The sequence below is a fragment of the Bombina bombina genome, chromosome 6, assembly GCF_027579735.1.
Source record: "Bombina bombina isolate aBomBom1 chromosome 6, aBomBom1.pri, whole genome shotgun sequence".
In the NCBI taxonomy this organism is placed as follows: domain Eukaryota; kingdom Metazoa; phylum Chordata; class Amphibia; order Anura; family Bombinatoridae; genus Bombina; species Bombina bombina.
Window position 1 is genome coordinate 521081727 of NC_069504.1, and position 13159 is coordinate 521094885.

At 36.0% G+C, this 13159-nt stretch overlaps 1 protein-coding gene across 2 annotated transcripts in view; it reads right to left on the reverse strand.

Annotated features, from left to right (window-relative positions):
* Positions 1–13159, reverse strand: part of TM6SF1 (transmembrane 6 superfamily member 1) — a 189901-nt gene that overhangs the window by 69037 nt on the left and 107705 nt on the right. For both annotated transcript variants that reach the window (XM_053717423.1, XM_053717422.1), the window contains exon 7: positions 7972–8076. In XM_053717423.1, coding sequence (XP_053573398.1) covers positions 7972–8076 — 105 coding nt within the window. The remainder of the gene's footprint in view (positions 1–7971; positions 8077–13159) is intronic.

Here is a 13159-nt window from a genome sequence, read left to right on the forward strand (position 1 = left end):
CTATCTGAGCATTTAAGGTAAGACATGCTACATATCTGCATTGAACTAAAAGACATTAGCTGAAAGAGACAATGACATGGTTAAATTGCATTCGCTAATATCTTGCCATTTCAGCTAAGACATGCTACATATGCATATTTCTCCTAAACCAAACCTTGTGTAAAATGAAAACTACATGGTTACATTGCATTCTCTATCTGAGCATTTAAGGTAAGACATGCTACATATCTGCATTGAACTAAAAGACATTAGCGGAAAGAGACAATGACATGGTTAAATTGCATTCGCTAATATCTTGCCATTTCAGCTAAGACATGCTACATATGCATATTTCTCCTAAACCAAACCTTGTGTAAAATGCAAACTACATGGTTACATTGCATTCTCTATCTGAGCATTTAAGGTAAGACATGCTACATATCTGCATTGAACTAAAAGACATTAGCGGAAAGAAACAATGACATGGTTAAATTGCATTCGCTAATATCTTCCCATTTCAGCTAAGACATGCTACATATGCATATTTCTCCTAAACCAAACCTTGTGTAAAATGCAAACTACATGGTTACATTGCATTATCTATCTGAGCATTTAAGGTAAGACATGCTACATATCTGAATTGAACTAAAAGTAGACATTAGCGGGGAAAACAAATAAATAGTTAAATTGCATCCTATAGCTGAACATTACGCTAACATTTTAAAACTACAGTGGCAATTGTCAAACTAATTAACCATGTTGTGCACAAATACTCACCAACGAGATAACCAGGGGGCATTTGTCTTTCCTCAAACGGTCTCCACAGGGACGACAGAGAGAGGATGCGGGCATCATGACTAGCCCCTCCAAAATTCGTACACACATGCATAATCCTCATCCGTGCGTCACAAACATACTGCACGTTGAGACTATGAAAATGTTTGCGATTTCTGAAGGGCAAGTCATCAATTGGAGCATGCAGCGCAATGTGGGTACAATCTATGGCTCCCAAGACATTGGGCAATTGAGCAATATCAAAGAATTCCCGCTTCAGGCACCTCCAATCACCATCATTCTGTGGGAATCCTATGTATTGCTTACTGATACGTACCATGGCGTCCAGAAAGTTATCAAACACCACAGAGAATGTACCTTGAGCCAGGCCATGCATGTACAGTTCTCCGGATTGAAAACTCCCGGAGGCCAGGACGTATAGACAGCTTAGCATCTTACTCATGGCGGGAACAGCAGTCCTTATTCTTATACGTGGCTCCAAATGAGGTTTAAGAAGATCGTAAAGGCCAATGAGCTGTTCGCGATCGAGCCGATACTTATCATAAACCTCAAAGTCGCTCATGTTTTCCAAGGTGGGTCTCACCCTGTAGACAGGAGGACCTCGAACCAGACGACCCCTTCGTCTCAGTCTGAGCCGCCGAGGCTGCCTGATTCGACCAACAGCTAGTTCGCCAATAGCAGCACCAGCAGCGTCTACCATTTCATCGTCATCCATCTTTCAAAACAGCGTAACAAGGTATGCACTTGATCTAATGTGGATCACAAGTGATGCTTTGGCCATGTTGTTTGTGGGATTTATAGTACGATTAGTCCATTGGTAGTGAGTTTGTAATGATTGCTGATTGTATTCACCTGTTTGTATGTGAGCGGCGCGAATGCTTTCACAGTGGGCGTTTTTTGGTTGTTTGCTGAAATGTTGTTTTCCAACAATGAATCTCAATGTGAAAGGGTCAAATATCACACATACAGTGCATGTTTGTAATGTTTGATCATATGCGTAATCAATATTTCTTAAACGCGATCTTATAGTAACAAGCACACATCCAGGCTAACATGAATGAAAGTGCATAGTTGTGTATAATGTGCATCGAATGTGATCGATCAATGTTGCTGCAATATTGTTTGTAAACGATAAAGTAACATCTGCCATCTGTAGTATTGTATATATATGTGTGATTGCCGAGCAGTCAATATTGTATGCGTCCCTTTAAAATCGCAATAATAATTCCGAACTTCCCGTCTGCCATCTGTAGTATTGTATATATAAGTGATTGCCGAGCAGTCAATATTGTATGCGTCCCTGTAAAATCGCAATAATAATTCAGAACTTCCTGTCTGCCATCTGTAGTATTGTATATATAAGTGATTGCCGAGATGTCAATATTGTATGCGTCCCTTTCAAATCGCACTAATACTGAATAACTTCCGGCTGTCATCTGTAGTATTGTATATATAAGTGATTGCCGAGCTGTCAATATTGTACGCGTCCCTTTCAAATCGCAATAATAATTCAGAACTTCCCGTCTGCCATCTGTAGTATTGTATATATAAGTGATTGCCGAGATGTCAATATTGTATGCGTCCCTTTCAAATCGCACTAATACTGAAGAACTTCCGGCTGTCATCTGTAGTATTGTATATATAAGTGATTGCCGAGCTGTCAATATTGTATGCGTCCCTTTCAAATCGCACTAATACTGAATAACTTCCGGCTGTCATCTGCAGTATTGTATATATAAGTGATTGCCGAGCTGTCAATATTGTATGTGTCCCATTCAAATGGCACTAATACTGAATAACTTCCGGCTGTCATCTGTAGTATTGTATATATAAGTGATTGCAGAGATGTAAATATTGTAGGCGTCCCATTAAAATAGCACTAATACTGAAGAACTTCCGGCTGTCATCTGTAGTATTATATATATATAAGTGATTTGCGATCGGACAATATTTATTAATTGTCCCATTCAAATCTCCCTAATAATGCTGTTCCAAACTGTTATTTACGTATATGTTGCATTGTAGTATTGAGTGTTAAAGTTCCGAAAGGGGCGGTACAGTCGTGAATCTGTAATGTGTATGGTTGAATCTTCTAATGACGTCATGATATTATTAACCTGCCTATGTAGTTCTGAAATCCTCATTGTGTTGTTGTATTTGACTACATTGTTATTGTGTGCTGAATAAAATCTAAATGTGTGCTTTGTGGTTGCGTGATGGGTGATGCGTGTTATGTACATGTACGTATATATTGTGATTGTGTCCCACATATGCTGACTTCTATATAGCAGTCTGACATTGTTGTTCCTTCCCATAAAGTGACATCTGTAATCTTGTGTAATGATGTTCTGGTTGTACGTAATTCCTAATGGTTTCTGGTGATGGAATCATGATGTTAAAAGTACAGTAAAATCCATATGTTCTGTTTTGTGATTCCTAGAGAGAATGTAATGTGTTTTTCCCCCATCATTTGAATGAACATGTATGAGTGAATGTTAAAAGTAATGTATGTGCATCCATGACTGATCATGTGTTAAGCCTATGTAGATATGCTGTTGCTGCAAGCATATGAGTTGAATAACTGAAATGCAATAATAAAGGTAAATGATAATTTTTTCCCATTGTGTAGTGTTTGTGAATCCAGAAAAGTTTACATTATTTTGGTGTCCGTTTAAATGTAATATTTTGATAACAAAAAGTTTGTTACTAGTGATGTTGATTTGTAGTTGATGTAATATAAAAGTCTGAAACAATTTAATGGTGTTGTGAATATTCAAAAAGTAAAATCCATAAATCCACCATAGGGAAATAGTCATTTCTTGATCTATTTATCATAGCTGGGTCTAACCCATAAAAGTATGTATTTTCTAGCGCTGGTATTTGGAGTTTTTCAGTCTACGCTATTTGCGTGCGTTAGGGAAATGTGGGTTTTGCGTGCACGAGCACGTCTTCCCAATAGAAGTCAATGGAGGCTCTAAAATTTGGTAATTTTTTTTTTCTAAGACTGGTTTTCCTCGTAAAGTGAGTGACGTCATGAGCTTGTGTGAAAAAGTCACTAAATCGTGTTATTTTTGTAATAAATAAATATTTTTTGTATGTAATGTGTTGTATATTGTTTTTATGCATCGATGAGTGTATATTTGTGATAATGTTATTAGTTAGATGTAGGTATATGAGGGTCTTTTCCCGTGTGTCAATGTAAGTCAATGGGAAAATGGATTTGTGTAGTTTTTTTTACTAACACCCGAGATCTTGCAACTTTGATCCTTTGTATTTTGATGAAAAATTATTAAATCTTAAAAATAAACATAGTGTAGTGTTTGTATGAGTGTAAGTGTACTTTGTGTAATATTTGTTTTGTGATTCGTGAATGTTTATTTTGTCGGTATATGTTTACTACTGGGTGTGAGGTGTCTGTAGAAATTTGAGCGTTGGGTGATTTTTGAGTGTCGGTAAATGAACTCGAAATACCAGAGTCCGTAAGAAACCAGCGTTAGGGGCCTCTAACGCTGGTTTTCACGGCTAACGCCAAACTCCAAATCTAGGCCATAGTTATTATATTATATATATATATATATATATATATATATATATATATATATATTAAGTATAATAACCCTATCTAACTAACACCCCTAACTAAATTCTTATTAAAATAAATCTAATTAATATTAATATTATTAATTAAAATATTCCTATTTAAATCTAAATACTTACCTATAAAATAAACCCTAAGATAGCTACAATATAATTAATAATTACATTGTAGCTATTTTAGGGTTTATATTTATTTTACAGGTAACTTGGTATTTATTTTAACTAGGTACAATAGCTATTAAATAGTTAATAACTATTTAATAGCTACCTAGTTAAAATAATTACCAATTTACCTGTAAAATAAATCCTAACCTAAGTTACAAATACACCTACACTATCAATAAATTAAATAAACTACAAATATCTTAACTAAAATACAATTAAATACACTAAACTAAATTACAAAAAATAAAAAAAAGATTACAAGAATTTTAAGCCCGCTAATAAAATAATAAAGCCCCCCAAAATAAAAAAATTTCCCTACCCTATTCTAAATTACAAAAGTTAACAGCTCTATTACCAGCCCTTAAAAGGGCCTTTTGCGGGGCATGCCCCAAAGTAAACAGCTCTTTTGCCTGTAAAAAAAACCCACAATACCACCCCCAACATTAAAACCCACCACCCACATACCCCTACTCTAAACCCACCCAAACCCCCCTTAAAAAAATCTAACACTAAGCCCCAGAAGATCTCCCTACCTTGAGTCGTCTTCACCCAGCTCTTCATCCAATCCGGGCGATGTCTTCATCCAAGCGGCAAAGAAAAAGTCTTCCATCCGGCGATGTCTTCATCCAAGCGGCAAAGAAGAGGTCCTCCATCGGGGCGAAGTTTTCCTCCAAGCGGCATCTTCAATCTTCTTTCTTCAGCCCTCCGACGCGGAACATCCAGCTGGCCCGAGGACTGAACGACGAATGAAGTTTCCTTTAAATGACGTCATCCAAGATGGCGTCCATCAAATTCCCATTGGCTGATAGGATTCTATCAGCCAATCGGAATTAAGGTAAGAAAATCTGATTGGCTGATTTAATCAGCCAATCAGATTCAAGTTCAATTCGATTGGCTGATCCAATCAGATTGAGCTCGCATTCTATTGGCTGTTTCGATCATCCAATAGAATGCAAGCTCAATCTGATTGGCTGATTGGATCAGCAAATCTGATTGAACTTGAATCTGATTGGCTGATTGAATCAGCCAATCAGATTTTCTTACCTTAATTCCGATTGGCTGATAGAATCCTATCAGCCAATGGGAATTTGATGGACGCCATCTTGGATGAGGTCATTTAAAGGAAACTTCATTCGTCGTTCAGTCGTCGGGCCAGCTGGATGTTCCGCGTCGGAGGGCTGAAGAAAGAAGATTGAAGATGCCGCTTGGAGGAAAACTTCGCCCAGATGGAGGACATCTTCTTTGCCGCTTGGGTGAAGACATCGCCGGATGGAAGACTTCTTCTTTGCCGCTTGGATGAAGACATCGCTGGATGGAAGACTTCTTCTTTGCCGCTTGGATGAAGACATCGCCCGGATTGGATGAAGAGTTCGGCCCGGCTGGGTGAAGACGACTCAAGGTAGGGAGATCTTCTGGGGCTTAGTGTAGGGGTTTTTTAAGGGGGGGGTTTGGGTGGGTTTAGAGTAGGGGTATGTGGTTGATGGGTTTTAATGTTGGGGGGTGGTATTGTGTTTTTTTTACAGGCAAAAGAGCCGTTTACTTTGGGGCATGCCCTGCAAAAGGCCCTTTTAAGGGCTGGTAATAGAGCTGTTAACTTTTGTAATTTAGAATAGGGTAGGGAAATTTTTTTATTTTGGGGGCTTTATTATTTTATTAGGGGGCTTAGAATAGGTGTAATTAGCTTAAAATTCTTGTAATCTTTTTTTTATTTTTTGTAATTTAGTGTTTGTTTTTGTAATTTAATTTAGTGTATTTAATTGTATTTTAGTTTAGATATTTGTAGTTTATTTAATTGATTGATAGTGTAGGTGTATTTGTAACTTAGGTTAGGATTTATTTTACAGGTAAATTGGTAATTATTTTAACTAGGTAGATATTAAATAGTTATTAACTATTTAATAGCTATTGTACCTAGTTAAAATAAATACAAAGTTACCTGTAAAATAAATATAAACCCTAAAATAGCTACAATGTAATTATTAATTATATTGTAGCTATCTTAGGGTTTATTTTATAGGTAAGTATTTAGATTTAAATAGGAATATTTGAATTAATATTAATTAGATTTATTTTAATAAGAATTTAGTTAGGGGTGTTAGAGTTAGATAGAGTTATTATACTTAATATATATATAATATAATAACTATATTAACTATATTAACCCTAATATAATTAGGGTTAATATATATAATATAATAACTATATTAACCCTAATATAATTAGGGTTAATATAGTTAATATAGATTGCAGCGGTGTAGGGGGATTAGATTATGGGTTAATACATTTATTATAGGTGGCGGCGGTGTAGGGGGATTTAGATTAGATGCAAAAGAGTTGATTACTTTGTGACAAAGACCCACAAAAAGCCCTTTTAAGGGCTGGTAAAAGAGCTTATTACTTTAGGGCAATGGCCCGCAAAAAGCCCTTTTAAGGGCTGGGAATAGAGCTGTTTACTTTGGGGTAATGCCATGCAAAAAGCCCTTTTCAGGGCTATTTGTAGGGCTAGACTTAGGTTTAGTGGTAGGGATAGTTTAGTATTTTAGGGGTTAAATAATTTAATATAGGTGGCGGCGTTATAGGGGGATTAGATTAGGGGTTAATAATTTAATATAGGTGGCGGCGGTATAGTGGGATTAGATTAGGGGTTAATAATTTTAATATAGCTGGCGGCAGGGTAGGAGCTCACATTAGGGGGTAGTTAATGTAGGTGGCGGCGGTGTAAGGGGCTCACATTAGGGGGTAGATAATGTAGATGGCGGCGGTGTAAGGGGCTCACATTAGGGGGTAGTTAATATAGGTGGCGGCGGAGTAAGGGGCTCACATTAGGGGGTAGTTAATGTAGGTGGTGGTGGGGTCCGGGAGCGGCGGTTTAGGGGTTAAATACTTTATTAGGGATTGCGGCGGGGGATCGCGGTTGACAGGTAGATAGACATTGTGCATGCGTTAGGTGTTAGGTTTTATTTAGCAGTTCGCGGTTGACAGGTAGATAGACATTGCGCATGCGTTAGGTGTTAGGTTTTATTTTGCAGGTAGTTTAGGGAGCTACGGGGCTCCAATAGACAGCGTAAGGCTTACTACGCCTGCAAGTTGTGGCAAGGTGAAAATGGAGTAGAATTTCTCCATTTTTGCCACGTAAGTCCTTACACTGTATATTGGATCCCAAACTGCGCTGGTTTGGTATACCTGTTTATGGCCCAAAAAACTACGGCCGAAGGCAGAAATATACGAGCGTAACTTCTAGGTTACGCCGTATATGTGATACCAAACCAGCGCAAAATTTGGCGTTGCCGGCTTTTGCGGGTGACGCTGCATATCGGATCAAGGCCCTGGTGTGAGATATAAAATGGTTTATATTACGTATATCTGTAGAACTGCACATGTGATACAACACAACTCCTATGTAAATCCCCCAGTGTATGGATTTTTATAACTCACCATGCCTCTGAACATACAAAATGCAGTTGACAGAATAAGACACACAGCCAACAGCAAATCAAATGGTCTTCTTAATATGTTTTTTTGCTGAATGTCTTGTAAAACCTATATAAACAGAATTAGAGATATTTGTTATTTGTTATAAATAAAAAGCTGGGAAACAGGTCAGTTAAAATGTAGTATCCATTGTGCAGAAAACAAAGAAAAAGCAGGTGCCCTAATGGTGCAAAATCTTCAGTATAACAAATACTCCAACATGACGAGTGCAGACAATGGCATTCTGAACCTTTGGGAGTCATTCAGTTACCTAAAGTAAATCTAATCTATGAATTTTACATAGCGTTGCACCTTTTTTGGAAAAAAGGCCATTCTCATTAAATTAAATTTGCATAATAATTATACAGCATAACTCAAAAACTAAAGCTGCTAGGAGTGATTTAAAATAATCTTGTATTTATAATTAGTATCCAACACACTCAGAATAAGTTTCATTTGACATGGGCTTTGAATATTTATTCTTTATTATTACATTGACATAAACCTTAAAAATACAGTCTGTGACGGTAAAATACCGGATGACAACTCTAATTGTACATCACAAGTCAGGCAGCACAAATTGGCGGACTGACAAGTCGGGCAATTCGGCCCTTGTCCGAGGGCCCTTGCATCTTAGAGGGCCCAGCTGCCATCACTGCAGGCAGCACTAAGGTTTTTTTACTTTTTTAATTTTATTATTTGACTTTTTTTTTGGGGGGGGGGGGGGTCGCGGGTGCGTGTGGTGGGGGAGGGGGTGACTGTGTCCAGACTCATAGAAACAAACTTCCCTTCATCGCAGGAAACAGAAGTCAAACGCCAATGACCACTGTAATCCCGGCAATCATTTTTATTATTTTTTCAGAAAGGTAAGCCATATGCAAAAGTACCTACAACAACAGATTTACCCGACAGGCAAATCACTCAAGAAATATTCACACACACACACACACACACACATATTTATTAATGAATTAATCAACACCTCTTTATTCTACTCTATAAACCCTCATAACATAAAATGCTGTGCAAAACAAAAACAAACAAAAACAAAACAACGATTTGCCCACAATATAATACTCAGGAAAATGAAATCTAGCTTTTCTTTCATGTAATTGGCAAGAGTCCATGAGCTAGTGACGTATGGGATATACAATCCTACCAGGAGGGGCAAAGTTTCCCAAACCTCAAAATGCCTATAAATACACCCCTCACAAACTTTGCCTCCTATGGAGGTGGCAAAGTAAGTTTGTGCTTGATTTTTATGATTTCTTCTGTGATAAGCGCTTCTAAGCATTCTGAAGCCCAATTCCTCTCAGAGTACAGTGTCTGTCAGAGGGATGTGAAGAGTATTGCCTTTTAATTATATGGTTTTCCTCGCGGGAAATCTTTTCAAGGGTTCTCTGTTATCGGTCATAGGGATTCATCTCCTACCTCCCTTTTCAGATAGACGATATACTCTTATATACCATTACCTCTGCTGATAGCTTTCAGTACTGGTTTGGCTGTCTGCTATATGTGGATTGGAGTCTTTTGATAAGTATGTATCATTATTTAAGATACTCTCAGCTATGGTTTTGCGCTTTATGTATTAAATATAACGTTTTAAATATATGTATTTTACTTATATTTGCCATGAGTCAGGTCTTTGCAGTCCAGCAGTTTTGTTATGGGAATCAACTTTTAGGAAGCTTGTCTTACCTGGGGTATAGACTAGTCTTTTTTTCAAATTAGGCTTGCGAGGGTGCAAAATGCTGTTATTTATTGCGTCAAGTTTGTCATTTCCTGCATCTTAGTTGATGCTAGGTTGTTTGGCGCGAAATTGTGTTTGTTATGACTCAAGTTGCGTTATTTACGGATGTTTGTTGGCGCCAAAAAAAATCTCAACTTCTTTTTGCGTTGTGCGTCATACTTGGCGCCAACATTTTTTGTTTTATTTTACCTCACTTCCTATATGCTCCTTGCCTTCTTTATGCTCTGAGAGCTATGCTATTTGCTTTTTTTTTGCCAATTTTAGTATTTGCATTTTTTCCCATTCCTGAAACTGCTATATGTGGAAATAAGATATTTCTGTTTAATGTTATTATTTTATTTTTTTTTTACATTTTACAAGATGTCTCAATCTGATACTGTCTCAGCAGCTGCTGTAGGAACCATGCTGCATGAACACAGTTCTACCAAAGCTAAGTGTATCTGTTGTAAGCTAGTGGAGATTAAATCTCCAGCTGTAGTATGTAACAGTTGTCATGATAAGCTTTTGCATGCAGAAAAGGTTTCTATTAGTGCTAGTACAGTATCTGTTGTTCCTTCAACATCTAAAGTACATGATATCCCTGTTGATATGAAAAATTATATTGCTGATGTGATACAGAAGGCTATGGCTGCTATACCGCCTTCAAAAAAACGTAAAAGGTCTTTCAAAACTACTCATAATTCTGATGAAATTTGTAATGACCGGCAACATACTGATATATCCTCCTCTGATGAGGATCTCTCTGACTCAGAAGACATTGACCCTGATAAATACAAAACAAATACAGTGTTCATGCACTTCAGATAGATATGGCCTAAGGCGATTTCACTGAACCTTCCTGAATTCAACCATCAGTGGATGGTTAAAAACACATTATATATATATATATATATATATATATATATATATATATATATATATATATATATATATATATATATATATATATATATATATATATATATATATATATATATATATATATATATATATGTAATAATGTTAGGGAAAAAAGGGAAAAAAGGGGATAAGGAATATTCAAGAGGGCGCAACACTCAGAAAGTAAGACCCTAAATATGGGAGTCTGTTTTAAGTTAGTTTAAAAAACCCAGTTTACTGGAATAGAGCAACTGGTTAATGCATATGTCTGGGTTTCCAAATGATAGAAATGCTGTAGATCAGAAAAAAGGTGATTATAGTTATTATTTAGTGTCACTATTAAAAGCTAATATTTAGTTGGATAACAAATGGTATCTAAAATGAATGTATACAATATACACAATTAACTTAGTTGGAATGCAGTTAACAATATTGTTGTTCTAGCCACATAACTAGTGTAGTACCCGCTGGATTAAGTGTGACAAATTAAGTGCACAAAGACATATATCAAAATGCAGCCACCTGTATCCAGGAGTGACCTAAATATTAGCAGAAGTCACTACGCTTGATACTTTAAATATTATAATAGCCTAAGCATACCATGCGTAGTAATAATAATAATGATAGGAGAGTTTCAATATCAATCTAAATCACAACAAAAATAGCCCAATAAAGTTCAATAAAGTTCAAAGTATAAGTCCAATATTGGTGGAAAGCTTCAATAGCTGTAGATAGATGCAAGTAATGTAAAATGTTTAGGCAAATATAACAATGTATCCACGTTCCACAACGAGCCCGTTGGGAGTATACTTACACTCCGTTACCTCAATCTAATGAGGTAAGTGCCGCACAGTGTATAGGTAGTTCTCCCTCCCGGTATCTGTGGTATAGTGGAGCGGTGTCCTCTTACGATCCAGAGATCTCTTTAGCACTCTCTCTCGAATTTGGCTCAATCATGCAAGAGAAAGGACATACAATAGTGCAACATTGTATGGGAATATCACACTTTTTATTTATTTAACAATTGTGCGCTTACATCAAATGACCTCAATAGTATGAGGTAATTAAAAGCATTGGTATAAAAATTCTTTGTCCTTTGACTCCTGAACAAATACTGATAAAATCTGGTAAAATCTGTGTACAATACAGATGAAACATACGGTAAAAAACAAGGAACCTGGCGCGTTTCAAAGGGATATAGAACTTTTGTGCCCTTCTTCCTCAGAGGTATTTACCGATTGATACATTTGCTGCGCTTAAATACACTGAAAAGCCGGGGCGGCGGCACGCCCCGTAACGCTAATAAGTGTAGCCATTGGTCTCTAAAGATCACATGCCGGTTAGTTTATACTATTGGTTTAAAGTCCGGTTGTGAGTGCGTCATGTGACACTTCATTGATGCCATTGGATCTCAATATTGTGTACACTGTTTCTATAGAAACATCGTAAACTACGGATAGTGTCCGATCGTATGGAAAACTTAAAATAATTTTGTTAAAGTATGTTTGGTATAATCATTTAATAAACTGACTAAGTGGTTGGAGCTTGTTTTAAGTAAACGTCTATAATATGTTAAATGTATATCAGACATAATACAAAAATAATAATGATATATTACCGATGTCAAAATTTTTGGTGTAGTTGTGTCTAAAAGGAGAGATATTTTACTATAGTGATAAAAATGTGAAAAGTTGAGTAATCCATTTTCCCTTTTTATAGTGTAAATGTCTAAAAATCTCCAAAGTGGGAGATCGCCTTGTTATTTAATATAATCCTAGGCTATATGGATTATATATTTATAATATTCCTTTAAAAAGATAATAGATAATAAGATAAATTAATGTAGCAAGAGTATATTATAGAAAATTGAGTGTATGCGCTGGAATAAAATTGGATAAATATATGAATGAATGAATTCTAATAGACTATTGGGAATTATTAAATCATTGAAAACTATAAATGTCCTCTGGTTTCAAGACTAGATAAATGGTGATATCTTATAATAAATCCTATAGTTGTAATGATATATAAAAAATGATGGTTAAAATTTATTTTAAAAAATGGTAAAAAACTGGTACAGAGATGAAAATTTGGTATTAAAAAGCCAAAATCGATGTTTATTAAATATAGTTAATATTGGCATAATTATTATTATTGCTATTAATGGTTAAAATATAAATTTAATGTCATATATAGATTACTAAACTGAAATTTATAAAACTAAATAGATGTTGTATTGAAGAGAGATGGATAGAGAGTCCTTATTAAATGTAGGAAAAAAGAAAGAACAACCAAAAGTGGCTAACAACATCAATCCATATTCAGTCAATTTCATAACCACATATAACGAGGGATCCAGAGAAATCAGAAACATTATCACGAAACACTGGGAGATCCTCAAAAAAGACGAGTTTTTGAAACCTATTACTGAAATAGCTCCAAAAGTAATTTTTAGGAAAAACCGGAATCTGAAAAACATTCTAGCACCTAGCCAATTGAAAGACAAATCAGGTACAAATAAAA